We start from the raw sequence: 16,617 nt of genomic DNA, 5'->3' as shown, positions 1-16,617 counted from the left end.
TCTTCAAATCATGGAAAATCCATAGATAAACCGCACTGGACATGGGGTTCAAAGCTTGTGCAAAAAGTAGCGGCTTATAGTCCGGATAATACGGTAGATTTGTAAATACCATATGCGGCCTCTTAAAATAAAGATTTTGCCTTCCTTTACAGTACAATGTTTGGGGTATTTGTCACCTTCAGCCTGACCCCATGGAGCGCACACATTCAGGGTGCCCGGCCTATGGCCCCCTGCTCGGCCAGCTGGATTGATGTGGTCAGTGTCTCGCCGTCCTTCTGCAAGTCAAGGCCAATGACATCTGGGGCTGTGATCCCAGGATGACGACAGCGCAAAACAAACGGAAAAAAAGCTAACTAAAACCACAAGGGAAAAACAGAACAAAACCATGAAAAATAATCTGAGTGGAAACAAATATATGTATGAAGAAAGACACTTTCTAGCTTCCTGCTCACACAATGAACTGTCATTTTGAACTACAGCATTTATTTAATCCAAATATTAAAGAAGACATATTATGGAAAATTAACTTTAATCGTTTGTATAAGAATCCAAAATAATTTGGGTCTCTGGAATGCCTGCCCACCAATCAAGTGATATATTACAGAACCAAAATAAATCTTACATCTATCCATGTGTGAACATGCTCTTTCAATGGGAATTTGGTTATTTTCATATTAGCTGATCACCCTCTCCCCACCCACACTACCGAGCTCAAGCCTGGATTAGAGATGTTACCGGAGGTGGGCGTTGCGTCCCAGGGACGGAATGGTCTGTCCGTCCCTGACCAACGACCAATGGCCGTTTTGCGGATGAAGGACGAGGGGGGAGAATGTTCGATAAAAGGTCAGACTGAGGACGGACGGAAGTGGGGTTTCCTCCGATTATTTAATCATCCCTGTCCAGGTCAAGTGCTGACTAACATGAGCTTTAAATGTTGATTATTATGAAGCCTCTCTTTCATGGTAAAAGATGAAACCCGTTTGCTTTACAGAGAGAATCTCCTCAGCTTGAGAAAGCCGCTGATCGTTGCTGTATCATGTATCATGTACGACACCGCAATAATCAACTTGGATTTGATTCTACCCTTGGCTACAATTCAGAATAGCATCCTGGTTATTTTCTATCTATCTGAACCTAAAACGGTATTGTGACAGCTTGTGTATGACTGACACATTGTTTGACGCTTGTATGTCGAGTGCGCATGCACATGAGGCATTCTGGAGGAGGAAGGCGGGGGTGAGTGGAAATACACTGTGTGCAGGATTATTAGGCAAATTGTATTTTTGAGGATGAATTTTGTTTTTGAACAATTAAAAAGCTCTCAGTGAACCGAAATGCTAATAAACCTTCAACTTAAATATTTAAGACTGTAAAAGTGAAATTCTGTCTTTCTTGGGAAAATTTCTATTATTGTAATTTCTATGATTATTATTTCTATTAATTATTAGGCAACGATTAGTGTGCAGAATCATTACGCAACTAAAGTAAAAATCTCACTTGTTTATTTTCATTTGCTAAAGTGAGAAAAATAAACAAACAACTCAAAATTTAGAAATTAACATTTAGAAATTAATGACCAATATAGCCACCATTCATTTTAACAACAGTTATAAGACTTCCATCTATGGAATTTATCAGATTCTCATCTGTTGACGATGAACTTTTTGTGCAACAACAACCACAGCCACCCAGACATTCTACACAGAGGTGTACGGTTTTCCTTCAGTGTTAATTTCCCATTTAGGAAGGGCCCAAATTTCAGGCTGATAGAAATGGATGTTGAGTACACTGTTATTCTTTATCCTTTGTCTATTTTGAGTAAAGAATGTCAGAGACATTGAAATTATAATTGTACCCCCCCCCCACCCCTCCCTGATGTTCACATTGACACAACAAACAGACACAAATGTGTAAGAAAAAGATGCAGTAACAAAAGGGTCATGAGGAAAAGAGTCAGCAACATACACACAAGGAATAAGATGGGCTGTTTTAATGATGGTGCTCATCCCCCCTTTTGAAAGTCCACGGTAACAGTTGCATCCCACAACACAGCACAGCAGAGGCCACAACACCAATCACCACAATTCAAACTTTTTTTTTTGTCAGGGGGAGTTCCAGTGAAGACCAAACTTACCGCTGAGCGCCTGTCACCCACCATCATTACACGTCATCAAAATATCATCACATTGCTGAGGTTACATTTTCCAAAGGGAGTGAGCGGGGTGATGGTAGGAAAAAAAGGTAGTCACTCTTGACAGCACATTCACCGAAGGTTTGGAAAGATGCACCATCCCAAGTGCTTGGGAACACACCTACTGAGAGGGAGACTCCGATAGCAACAACTTCGAACGACGAATCATATTTATGTATACTGTATGTAGTGGTATTTATAGTGCCTCGATATTGTCATGCTATTGTCTCGGTATCAAAGCACTCTTAGTGCCCTGAATCGCAAATGTGTCAATTAAGATCAACCAAAGAGCGCTCTGTCGCTTCCAAAAAAAAAGAGGTGTGTGCCTATATGTATTGAACAGAAACTTTCGGACTGAGTGTCTCAAAGGATTTGAAAAAAAAAAACGTTCCATCATCTCTCTCTCTCTCTCTCTCTCTCTCTCTCTCTCTCTCTCTGTATATAATATATATATGTATAGTTACTGTAGAGCTTGGAGAGCAAAGTAAATGTATTGTTACTTCAAAGTAACTCAAAATACAACAATGAATGTGTAAAATGCTGGCAACAAACTGAAAACGTCAAAATTGGACCCAAATGTCAATATTTTGTGTGGCCACCATTATTTTCCAGCACCGCCATAACCCTTTTAGGCATGGAGTTCACCAGAGCTTCACAGGTCGCCGCTGGAATCCTCTTCCTCTTCCATGATGACATCACAGAGCTGGTGGATGTTGGAGACCTTGCGCTCCTCCACCTTCCATTTGAGGATGCCCCACAGATGTTCAATAGGGTTTAGGTCTGGGGACATGCTTGGCCAGTCCATCACCGTCAGCATGACGCTCCCACCACCATTCTTGACTGTAGGCAAACATTTCAAGAGCATCTTTGTACTCTTCACCTGGTTGCCCTCACACACGCTAGACACTGTCTGCATGGCTGTCGTCCCAGGAAAAAGCCTCTTCTAAAAAAGGAAAGGAAGCTCACTGAAGACAACCAGACTAAGGATATGGGTTACTAGAACCATGTCCTGTGGTCTGATGAGACTAAGATAAACATATTTGGTTCAGATGGTGTCCAGTGTGTGTGGTGGGTACCAGGTGAAGAGTACAAAGACAAGTGTGTCTTGCCTACAGTCAAGCATGGTGGTGGGAGCGTCATGGTCGGGGCTGTATGAGTGCTGCTGGCACTGGGGAGCTACAGTACATTGAGGCAACAATGAATGCCAACATGTACTGTGGAATACTGAAGCAGAGCATGATCCCCTGCCTCCATAAACTGGGCCGCGGAGCAGTATTCCAACACAATAACGACTCCAAACACAGCTCCGACGACCACTGCCTTCCTAAAGAAGCTAAGGGTGACGGTGATGGACTGGCCAAGCATGTCCCCAGACCTAAACCCTATTGAACATCTGTGGGGCATCCTCAAATGGAAGGTGGAGGAGCGCAAGGTCTCCAACATCCACCAGCTCTGTGATGTCATCATGGAAGAGAATTCCAGCGGCGACCTGTGAAGCTCTGGTGAACTCCATGCCTAAAAGGGTTATGGTGGTGCTGGAAAACAATGGTGGCCACACAAAATATTGACATTTGGGTCCAATTTTGACATTTTTAGTTGGGGTGTAAAATGCTGGCAACTTTTGTTGCCAGCATCTTACATATTCATTGTTGTATTTTGAGTTACTTTGAAGTAACAATACATTTACTTTGCTATCCAAGCTCTACAGTGACTACTTAACATTGTCTCAAAGTATCATTTCTTCAGTGTTGTCCCATGACAAGATATAATTAAAACATTGCAGAAATGAGAGGGGTGTACTCACTTTTGTGAGATACTGTGTGTTTGTGTGTGTGTGTGTATTTATATATATATATATATATATATATATATATAAATATATATATATATATATATATAAATATATATATATATATATATATATAGAGAGAGAGAGAGAGAGAGCGAGGGAGCGAGAGAAATTTTCATATAAACAAATGACCTTTTGCAAAGCCACACTGTAAATGCAGACTGGCCAACCACAGCACAAACAAAAAAAACACAGCTCATTGATATTGACATTCAACATATTTTAAAGGATTTAAAAAAATGTTTTAGATTCTTTTTTTGTTTTTGAATGATTGTAATGGAGGGCTGCACAGCAGCCAAGTGGCTAGCATGTCTACCTCACAGTTTCGAGGTTCAGGGTTGCAATATTAGGCCCAGTCTCCCTGTGTGGAGCTTGCATGTTCTCCCTGAGCTGGTGTGGGATTTTCCCCACAGTCTAAAAACACCTAAGGCAGGGGTGTCAAACTCATTTTTTCGCGGGCCGCATTGTAGTCATAGCTTCTTTCGGAGGGCCATTATGACTGTCAACCCAAATAAATGTATGAGCACCTCATATTATATACAGTAAAAGCTACAAAACAAACTGACAACTCGTTTTCAAATCAGACGAGTACAAACTGGTCAAATATAAAAAAAAAAAAATGATATTATTGAAAGTGAAGACAATTTGCAATTCTAGTAATGACACGAATTTGCTGAACAATTTGTCTTCACGGGCCACATAAAATGATGTGGCGGGCCGTATCTGGCCCCCGGGCCTTGAGTTTGACACGTGATCTAAGGTTTACTTGTTTGTAAAATATGTGCCCTGGTAATAATAACTGGTGACCATTCCAGGGTGTATCTCGCCTTTCGCTTAAAGTCAGATCAGATCGTCTGTATCTCACTCATGACTATAATGATGATGATAAGTGCTAGAGAAAATAGTGGGAAAAGAGTAGGAGCAAAATTAAGAGAGAGCATAGTTAGAGTCACAGAAAATGCTGCTCCTTAATATCATTGTCATCGATATATGTATCTAAGTATATGGTTGACTTTCTTTTGTGACATATCAATTTTTTTTGCATTAAATGACAAAATTAAGATTTTTTTTAAGTGTAAATTGTGATATGCACTACCGCACTGTATAAGACAAAAAAAAAATGCATGGAAACCGCTATCTTCAGCGCAAAAGCAGGCCTTTTACAAATGTGAATGAACAAATTTGGTACATATATCTGCTACAGTGAGTGCAACATTAACATGCCGAGTGGCATTTTTGATGGCCAGTTGTTGACCCTTGTTGATTTTCATCTATATTGTGCATCTCCACGTGGGTTGTTTCATCTCTTCCACCACTTGTAAATGTATGTGGAAATAGAGGGTAAAAAAATTAGGCATTAAATTGAAATTGCACTTCCATGTGTCCCTTTAATCTGGTGATATTGCCTTCAAAGGCATACACAACCTTCTGACTGCTTCCTTCTCAAATATTCATTCACTCATCCTCTGGACCGCGTAACCCAGGGGTGCCCAATACGTCGATCGCGATCGAACGGTCGATCGCCTAGCCACTACTGGTCGATTGCGTGACATTAAAATGTTTTTGTTTTTTTCGCACTTAACGCGTGCGCAAACTACGGCTCTAACAACACAACACTAACACGCTAGCTTGCGAGTTCCCTCCAATTGTCAGAACCCTGTTTTTTCTCTTAAACTTAAGGAAGAGTTTAAAAATGAATGGGGCAGCTGGATATAGTAAAAAGATTTAAAAAAAAAGTATCACTTTCATAGGGAATGGGAGGACTTTTTTTTCCACGTGGAAAATAAAGTCCACGTGTTTTGTGGACTTGGAGAAGGCGTTCGACCATGTCCCTCGGGAGGTTCTGTGGAGGGTGCTTCGGGAGTACGGGGTGCCGAGCCAAATGATAAGGGCAGTTCGGTCCCTGTATCACCGATGCCAGAGTTTGGTCCGCATTTCCGGCAGTAAGTCGGATTCGTTCCCAGTGAGGGTTGGACTCCGCCAAGGCTGCCCTTTGTCACCGATTCTGTTCATAATTTTTATGGACAGAATTTCTAGGCGCAGCCGAGGCGTTGAGGAGGTCCGGTTTGGGGACCTCAGCATCGTGTCTCTGCTTTTTGCAGACGACGTGGTGCTGTTGGCTTCTTCAGGCCGTGATCTCCAGCTCTCACTGGAGCGGTTCGCAGCCGAGTGTGAAGCGGTCGGGATGAGGGTCAGCACCTCCAAAGCCAGATGAGGTGGCTAGGGCATCTCATCAGGATGCCTCCTGGACGCCTCCCTGGGGAGGTGTTCCGGGCATGTCCCACCGGTAGGAGACCCTGGGGACGACCCAGGACGCGCTGGAGAGACTATGTCTCTCGGCTGGCCTGGGAAGACCTTGGGATCCCCCGGGATGAGCTGGATGAAGTGGCTGGGGAGAGGGAAGTCCGGGAGTCCCTCCTAAAGCTGCTGCCCCCGCGACCCGACCCCAGATAAGCGGAAGAAGATGTATGTATATATTCTCTCTCTCTCTCTCTCTCTCTCTCTCTCTCTCTCTCTCTCTCTCTCTCTCTCGCTCTCTATAGATATATATATATATATATATATATATATATATATATATATATATATATATATATATATATATATATATATATAATAGAGAGCGAGAGAGAGAGAGCGAGAGAGAGAAGAGATAGATAGATAGATAGATAGATAGATAGATAGATAGATAGATAGATAGATAGATAGATAGATAGATAGATAGATAGATAGATAGATAGATAGATAGATAGATAGATAAAATATTTTTTTGTGGGTAGATCTTTGTGACTTTGTCATTTCGAAAGTAGCTCACGAGCTGAAAATGTTTGGGCACCCCTGGCGTAACCTCACGAGGGTCACGGGCATGCTGGAGAGCCCATGCCAATAGTCTTTGGGAGGTAGGTGGGGTACATCCTGAACTGGTCACCAGCCAGGTGACAAGGAGGCACATATAGATAACAACCATTCACATTCACAATCACACCTACAGAAAATCTGGAGTGGTCAATCAGCCTACCATGCATGTTTTGGGAATGTAGGATGGAACCGGAGTATTTGGAAAAAACCCACCCAGGCATGGGAAGAAAATGCAAACTTGACACAGGAAGGCCATGTCAAAACCTACACCTCTTTACTGTGCGGTGGACGTGCTAAACAGTGATCTACTGTGCCACTCCATTACAAATACAGTGATCCCTCGCCACTTGGCGCTTCACCTATTGCGAATGCGCAACTTTGTAGCTTTATAAGTGACGGGAGAATGGCGTTTAAATACACGCTGATTATGTGGGGGGTGCCTCTGAGCAATATGTGTCACTGTGGACAAGCGTGGGAAGCGCGGCAGCCAGCCTGTCATGAACAAGGCAGGACAGCCACGTGCAACACCCCTGCAATAAACAGTCCGTGTTGCACATGGACTGTTTATTGCAGGGGTGTCAAACTCCAGTCCTCGGGGGCCGCATTCCTACATGTTTTCCAAGTTTCCCTCCTTAAAACACCTGATTCAAATGATCAGTTCACCCTCACGTTCTGCAGGAGCCTGATAATTGAATCAGGAGTGTTAAACTAGGGAAACTTGGAAAACATGTAGGAATGTGTTCCCAGAGGACTGGAGTTTGATACCTGTGATTTAGGATATGGGGAAAAGGGAATCAGGTGGCAGGTGTGCGTGTGTCAAGGCAGACAACCAGCCAAGCATACCGCTACACAGCGGATCAGACAAACGGGAATCAGGTGGCAGGCGTGCGTATGTCAAAGCAGACGAAATGGCGTGGACTGACCGGCGATGAACAGTGTCTATATACACGCCCTAATCAGTGGGTAACACGGGACAGTTGATGGCGATCAGCGCCGATTAGCTCGCGTAGTTCCATATTGGCGCCCCGCGCCCCCGAGGCCTGGCGTGGTAGGGTGCGCCAGCTGGCCAGTAGGGCGAGAGCGAGGACGTGACACAGCCGTGCACGAAGGAAAAATGCACCGCCGTGTCGAAAGAGTCAGGACAGCGACAATGAGCGCTTATAGGCTCATAGGCATGCCTCTGAGCAATGTGCTTCACTGAAGACAAGCTGCCTGCTGCGCACGTAGGAAAAAAACCCACTGTCGTCCAGGGGTTGAGACAGCGGCAATGAGCTCTGATTGCGCGGGGTGTGCCTCTGAGCAATCTGCGCGTCTTTGCGGAGATGACTGAGTTCAAGCGCAGGAGGCGGCATCCGAGGGGAAGAAGCACCAACCGGTACAAAAAGAGTCAGGACACGTGAGAATATCACTGTAAAGGTACAATACATGCACAAAACAGTGTAAGAATGGTTATTAAGGGAATGGGAAAGGTTTATGTCGAGTAAAAGTATTGGTAAAAGCTTTAATTTTGTGTACTGGACCCCAATGCAACAGGAGATTCATGGGCAACTCACTGGTTTCGCTATGCATGATGTCCCCCAGGTTCGTGTAGTGTGGTAATTCTGAAGGTGGACACGTCGCATGGCTTGGCAAGGAAAAGCCACTCTTCTAATTGACAATCAATTCCCCTCTAGCGGCCAATAAGAAACACCACGTCCAAGAAATTTCAATACAATTGTTTACATTTCTAAATAATACAGATATCGTTTCTACTTTGCGGATTTTCATTTTTCGTTGCATCGCCCGTGAAAAACAAGGGATCACTGTATACTTTTTATGAAAACAAAATTGAATTTCCTCAAACAAGCATCCTATTGAAGGCTTGACAGATTAAGCAACAGCAACTACAAGCAAAAGGTCATTGTGGGATGGTGGCGCTTGTTTTTGCCACTCAGTAGACACTGACAGGAGTCCATTCACCGGTTTGGGGTGAGGTATTGGACACTGTGGAGAGGCATTTAGTTCAAGTAGAAGGACAGAAGTTGGAGAAGTTTTGATCTTTTCAATTGCCTCCATAAAACGTTTTACATTGTTTTACATTCCATCTATGAATGTAAAACCACTCAGTAATATGGCAAACTGAAATGGGAGTTGTGTAAGTGCTGAATAATAGAATAATGAATCTTCTCTTTTCTGGTCATTCAAACTTGACACAAGAAACAAGGAGTAGAGAAAAAATACATTGACGGGTACATAACAATCAACAAGTCAGAAACAAATGCAAGACACATCCTACAGCTCTGAGCAACACTTGAATATGGCTGCAATCAGTAGGCAAGTTCTTAATTGTTTGATCCAATTAACCTCAAATCCTATGATGCATCAGGCAGAAAATTTGGTCCTGCAGTGAGAGTGGACATACAGTACAGTAGAAGCGTCTCAGAGGAACAAACCAAGCATAAAAACTTGATTGATTGGGAAGTCAAAGGCATGTGTCCATTTCATATAGACAGATGAAGAATCTTATTGTGAAATACATGCATCAGGCTCCAAATTACACTTCAATGGAGGCAATTTTCCATGAACTTGTGCATTTCTGTGTATGTGTGTGTGTGTACATGCGTGTGCGTATGTGTATATATATATATATATATACACACACACACACACACACACACACACACACACACACACACACACACACACACACACACACACACACACACACACAAACACATACATTTGTGATTTATGTTTCCATTAAAAAAAAACATTATTCTGGAGCCCTGATTATACAATACAATAAAAATGTCTATACAAACTAAATAGACCACATGCCTTTATACCCCAGTCAAGCATAATTTCATTAGTAATCTATCCGGTGTCAAGTGACAATAAGAAGCTAAAAACTTCAGGTTCTTCATTAGTATCCTAAGCAAAACATTTGATTCAATTTTAGTTTAAATATCCTCAAAACATTATTGCTTCATTCAGAATGTGATAAACTCAATCAGTAACATGATAGCATTTGAATGTAGTTAATATCATTATTTACACACATTTATTGTACTATCTAAGCCAATTTTACATGTGGACCAAGGACTTATGAAACACTCTAATAGAGGATATAAATTCACTTACATCCACAATGAAGAAGTCCAGCCAACACCAAGCGTTGGTGAAATATTTGACAAAGCCATACGCAACCCATTTCAGCAGCATCTCCAGGATGAAGATGTAGGTAAAAACCCTGTCTGCGTACTCCAGTATTATCCGGATGGTTTTTCTTTGCTCAATGTACACATCCTCAAAGGCCTTTGAGTGAAACAAGACACAAATATATGACAGGGACGCATTAAACCTCGATGATTTACAATCCGGCTAATGAAGTGTGTGCAGCACCATGACCAACAGTGACTCACAGGGAGAATAAATCGCTGCGATACGTTTGAACAACTAATCCAGATGTGCAGAAATCTTTGCTGTTATTCAAGTAGCGTTTGGCACACTTGGGAATAAGCATCTTATCCCCACAGAAAGAGAACTGCAATTTGAAAAATGGTGCAAAAACTATCAGTCTTATATTACCCCTCCCACTTCCACAAGACTGTAAATACGGTATTTTCCGGACTATAAGTAGGTCTGGAGTACAAGTCGCACCAGGCATAAGATTCATAATAAAGAAGAAAAAAAAACCACATATAAGTCGCACCGGAGTACAAGTCGCATTTTTGGGGGGACTATATGTGATAAAATCCAACACCAAGAACAGACATGAATAGGCAACAACAGGCTGAACGATACGGTATGCTAACATTACATAGACAAATGAGTAACTGAGAATGTGCCTGATGTAACATATTAACAGTTATTCAAATAACTATAACAGAAATAACATGTTTATCAAACCATTCGTGTCACTCTAAATCATTCAATCCATCGAAATCTTCGTCCTCCGTGTAAACAACACCTCTGCTGTCTCCAGAAATACATGCGGCGCTGAGGTATGACTCATTGTCATATAAACTATATATCAAATAACTATAACATAAAAACTAATTTTGTCGAACCATCCGTGTCACTACAAATCCTTAAATCCATCAAAATCTTCGTCCTCTGTGTCACATAAAAAAAACGCTGTTGCTGACTCCAGAAGTACATGCGGCGCTGACGTCAGACTCATCGTCAGTTGCGGTTCCAGTTATTCCACACGCCTATATAACTATATATAAACTATACAGTCAAACCTCGGTTTTCAACCACAATCCGTTCCAGAAGGCAGTTCGAAAAGTGAAAAGTTCGAATTCTGAATCTATTTTTGCCATTACAAATAATGGAAAAAAAATTAATCCGTTCCAAGACTAAAAAAAACCTGCCTTTTTTTAAGCATTTTTTCATTTGCGTATTTTTGTCTAATCGTGCAACTGCAGCGCATCGCCGAACGTGCAACAGTAGCACGTCGCCGACTGCGCAACTGCACCGCGCTGGTCGCATTATCGAGAAAATATTTTTAAAGTCCTGATGTACTTTCGAAAATTGACCAACAGTGACTCACAGGGAGAATAAATCGCTGCGATACGTTTGAACAACTAATCCAGATGTGCAGAAATCTTTGCTGTTATTCAAGTGGATGTCAGTGTGCAGGGAGTTTAATTTTGTCCGATCGCGCAACTGCAGCGCACCGCGGAACACGCAACCGTAGCGCGCCACCGACTGCTCAACTGCACCGCGCTGGTCGCATTATTGTGACAGAGCTGTCGCTGAAATTTAGAAAACATTTTTAAAGTCCTGATGTACTTTCCAAAATTTAAGTGGATCTCAGTACGCAGGGAGCTTAAATTGGTCCGATCGCGCAACCGCAGTGCGCCGGGCGCTCACTGTCGCATTGCTTTAAGAGCGTCTTTGTGTTTAAGGATGGCTTTACTGCTCCCACTTGCTTACTTTGGAGGCATGATAAGGGGTTAATAGAATCATCAAAGTAACAAAAATACAATAACAACGGAGTCAGTCGGCATCCGGGCCGCGCGGTCAGGTTTTCTCGGGTCCTCCCGGCTAATCTGGCGGGTTCGATCTCCAAATTTTGTTCGACAACCGAAGCAAAAACATCTCGAATTTTTTGTTCGAATTGCGATTTGTTCGAAAACTGGGACATTCGAAAACCGAGGTTTGACTGTATATCAAATAACTATAACATAAATAAGAATTTTATGGAACCATCTGCGTCACTCCAAATCATTAAATCCATTGAAAATCTTTGTCCTCTGTGTCTCTTATAAACAACGCCGCTGCTGACTCCTGGAATACATGCGGCGCTGAGAGTCATTGTCAGTGGCGGCTCCAATTATTCCACCGGCCTAGTGCACCTTCACGCGGTTTAAAGTGAAAATAATGTGAAGTGATCAACTGTGTTAATGATCAAGTAATATTGTGGAAATAATTTCACATACGTATAAGTCGCTCCTGATTATAAGTCGCACCCCCGGCCAAACTATGAAAAAAACTGTGACTTATAGTCCAAAAAATACAGTACACTGCACACTGCAGGTAAATGTGACCCTGATCAGCTTTTTTTGCCCATGTGACTGGCAACCTTTTTTTTTTTTTTTAAACAGTCTGAACGGCTCAATCATGATTTTTTAAAATCCAACCTGGTTTACTTTTATATGTGGTCTTAGATGGGATACATATGCAATTTTTTGCAATACAACTTCAGTCTGAATAGCTAGGTCACATCGGATTTGAACGCAGTCCAAAGACCAAAATGCTCAATGCGCAGGTGGGAGACAGCGCTTTCGAGGGAGACTGCCAATTGCCCATGAGTCTGCAAAATTGTTTTAAGTGACAGTAATGACTTTATATTCGACTTTAATTTAATTTCACTTGAAACATAAAGCACAAACGGGACGTCTACCGTATTTTCCGGAGTGTAAATCGCACCGGATTATAAGTCACACCAGCCATAAAATGCACAATAAAGGGGAAAAAAACCATATAAGTCGCACCCAAATATAAGTCACATTTTGGGGGAAATTACCCTCCGAGAGTCGTCACCTTATCGTGGTGGAGGGGTTTGCGTACCCCTATGATCCTTGGAGCCATGTTGTCAGGGGCTTCATGCCCCTGGTAGGGTCTCCCATGGCAAAAGGTGAGGGGCCAGAAAAAGCACGGCTCACCCAAGCCCCTTATGATGAAAAACACAAATGGACTTCGTTTTCCCTCGCCCGGACGCGGGTCACCGAGGTCCCCCTCTGGAGCCAGGCCTGGAGGTGGGGCTTGAAGGCGAGCGCCTGGTGGCCGGGTCTTTGCCCATGGGGCTGGGTCGGGCATAGCCCGAAAAGAAAACATGGGTCCCCCTTCCCATGGGCTCACCACCTGTAGGAGGGGCCAAAGAGGTCGGGTACAAAGTGAGCTGGGCGGCGGCCAAAGGTGGGGACCTTGGCGGTCTGATCCCCGGCTGCAGAGGCTGGCTCTTGGGACATGGAATGTAACCTCTCTGGCTGGAAAGGAGCCCGAGCTGGTGTGTGAGGCAGAAAAGTTCCGACTAGACATAATCGGAATTGCCTCCACACATAGTTTGGGCTCTGGTACAAGCCCTCTCGAGAGGGGCTGGACTCTCTTTCACTCTGGAGTTGCCCACGGTGAGAGGCGTCGAGCAGGTGTGGGCATACCTATTGCTTACATTATTATTGCTATACTTATAAGAGAGGGAAGGAGCTGTCAACTGATCACCACCTGGTGGTGGGTTGACTCCGATGGTGGGGGAAGACGCCGGTCCGACGTGGCAGACCCAAATGCTCTGTGAGGGTCTGCTGGGAATGTCTGGCAGAATCCCCTGTCAGGAAGATCTTCAACTCCCACCTCCGGCAGAGCTTTTCCCACGTCCCGGAGGAGGTAGGGGACATTGAGTTCGAGTGGACCATGTTCCGCGTCTCCATGGTTGTGGCAGCCGACCGGAGCTGTGGCCGTAAGGTCGTTGGTGCCTGTCGTGGCGGCAATCCCCGAACCTGCTGGTGGACACCGGCGGTAAAGGATGCCGTCAAGCTGAAGAAGGAGTCCTATCGGGCCGTTTTGGCCTGCTGGACTGCGGAGGTAGCTGACAGGTACCAGATGGCCAAGCGGAACGCGGCTTCGGCGGTTGCTGAGGCAAAAACACGGGCGTGGGAGGAGTTTGGCGAGGCCATGGAGAATGACTTTCGGACGGCTTCGAGGAAATTCTGGTCCACCATCCGGCGTCTCAGGAGGGGGAAGCAGTGCGCCGTCAACACTGTTTACAGTGGGGATGGCGTGCTGCTGACCTCGACTCGGGACGTCGTGAGTCGGTGGGGCGAATTCTCCTACATTCATTCATACATTCTTCCATTGTGGAAGCAGGGCCTGGAGACTCTGAGGCTCTCCAATCTCTGGGGTCGAAGTCACTGAGGTAGTTAAAAAACTCCTCGGTGGCAAGGCCCCGGGGGTGGATGAGACCCGCCCGCCGTTTTTAAAGGTTCTGGATGTTATGGGGCTGTCATGGCTGACACGCCTCTACAATATTGCGTGGACATCGGGGACGGTGCCTCTGTATTCGCAGACTGGGATGGTGGTTCCCCTCTTTAAGAAGGGGGACCGGAGGGTGTGTTCCAATTACAAGGGATTCACACTCGTCAGCTTCCCTGGTAAGGTCTATTCAGGGGTGCTGAAGAGGAGGGTCTATCGGGAGGTCAAACCTCGGATTCAGGAGGAGCAGTGTGGCTTTTGTCCTGGCCGTGGAACAGTGGACCAGCTCTACACCCTCGGCAGGATCCTTGAGGGTGCATGAGAGTTCGCCCAACCAGTCCACATGTGTTTTGTGGACTTGGAGAAGGCGTTCGACCGTGTCCCTCGGGAGATTCTGTGGGGGGTGCTTCGGGAGTACGGGGTGCCGAGCCAACTGATAAGAGCGGTTCGGTCCCTCTATCACCGATGCCAGAGTTTGGTCCGGATTGGCTCGGGCATCTCATCAGGATGCCTCCTGGACGCCTCCCTGGGGAGGTATTCCGGGCATGTCTCACCGGTAAGAGACCCCGGCGACGACCCAGGATGCGCTGGACAGACTATGTCTCTCAGCTGGCCTGGGAACGCCTTGGGATCCCCCGGGATGAGCTGGATGAAGTGGCTGGGGAGAGGGAAGTCTGGGAGTCCCTCCTAAAGGTGATGCCCCCGCGACCCCGGATGAGTGGAAGAAGATGGATGGATGGATGGATGGATGGATGGATGGATGGATGGATGGATGGATGGATGGATGGATGGATGGATGGATGGATGGATTTTGGGGGAAATTTATTTGACAAAATCCAACACCAAGAACATACATTAATAGGCAACAGGCTGAACGGTACGGTATGCTAACGTTACATAAACACATAAAAGATGAACTGAGAACGTGCCTGACGTAACATAATAAGAGTTATTCAAATAACTATAACATAAATAAGTTTATCTAACCATCTGTGTCACTACAAAACATTAAATCCATCGAAATCGTCGTCCTCTGTGTCACTTATAAACAACTACGCTGACTCCGGAAGTAAATGCGGCGCTGACGTCAGACTCGTCGTCAGTTGCAGTTCTAATTATTCCACAGGCCTATATAACTATATATAGACTATATATCAAATAACTATAACTTAAATAACACGTTTATCAAACCATCAGTGGCACTCCAAATCATTAAATCCATCAAAATCTTCGTCTACTGTGTCACTTATAAACAACTCAGCTGACTCCGGAAGTAGATGCGGCGCTGACGTCAGACTCATCGTCAGTTGCGGTTCCAATTATTCCACAGGCCTAGATCGCCCTTATGCGGTTTAGTGTGAAAATAACATGTGAAGTGATATACGTAAGTAAGTAATATGTTAATGATGTGTTAATAATTTCACATACAGGATCCGGCAAAATGATCTGACACATTTGTAGGTTTAATAAAATGCAAATAAATTAAAGAAACAAAAACATTTTTTTTCATTTTCGAAAAGAGCATATAATGCCATTTTGTTTCGTTTCGTTTTATTTCATTTTCGTTTTGTTTTTGAATAATGTTATTTTGGTCTTACCGCTGCCACATTTTCTGGAGTTCTGGTGGTGCGAGGTCGGCCGGTTGATTTTTGTTTCAACGCTGATCCACTGGCTCTGAAGTTAGTAACCCAAAACAAGATCGTGTTTCAAGCAGTTACGGGACGATGTCTACCAAGTCTGAAGCGCAAACGGAACGCTCGTTGTGTTGCAGTTACAGATTCATTCTTAATAAACGTTTCCACAATGAAAGCACGATGCTCATCGGTCCAATTCATGTTAGCAACTGAAAGGAAACAAAATAACATTATTCAAAAACAAAACAAAAATGAAATGAAACGAAACGAAACAAAACGAAATTGCATTAGTATATGTACTTTTCGAAAAAAAAAGTTTCTTTAATTTATTTGCATTTTATTAAACCTTGTAGACCCTGTAGAAGTCGCTCCTGAGTATAACTCGCACCCCCAGCCAAACTATGAAAAAAACTGCGACTTATAGTCCGGAAAATACATTGATAGTAGTAATTCAGATACAGACAGTTCATTTCTTACAAGATCGTAAAGGTCATCTTTAGTAGACGAATAGCCTCACCTCAATTCCCCAAATTTTGTATCCTCCCTCTCGCATCTCTCCTCTGAAGATATCAAACGATAAAAAGATGAGCCCCTACACGCTGGACGCTGATGTCTTCCCCTATGCGCAT

At 44.0% G+C, this 16,617-nt stretch overlaps 1 protein-coding gene across 9 annotated transcripts in view; it reads right to left on the bottom strand.

The window, feature by feature from the left end:
- Positions 1-16,617, bottom strand: part of scn8aa (sodium channel, voltage gated, type VIII, alpha subunit a) — a 131,499-nt gene that overhangs the window by 22,826 nt on the left and 92,056 nt on the right. For all 9 annotated transcript variants that reach the window (XM_088368783.1, XM_088368779.1, XM_088368778.1 and 6 more), the window contains one exon: positions 10,020-10,193. In XM_088368783.1, coding sequence (XP_088224909.1) covers positions 10,020-10,193 — 174 coding nt within the window. The remainder of the gene's footprint in view (positions 1-10,019; positions 10,194-16,617) is intronic.

Source organism: Syngnathus floridae, chromosome 2 (assembly GCF_059516105.1).
Source record: "Syngnathus floridae isolate MCC-2025c chromosome 2, RoL_Sflo_1.0, whole genome shotgun sequence".
Lineage (NCBI taxonomy): Eukaryota > Metazoa > Chordata > Actinopteri > Syngnathiformes > Syngnathidae > Syngnathus > Syngnathus floridae.
Note: the sequence above shows the minus strand (reverse complement) of the source record. Positions and strands in the feature narration are given on the sequence as shown.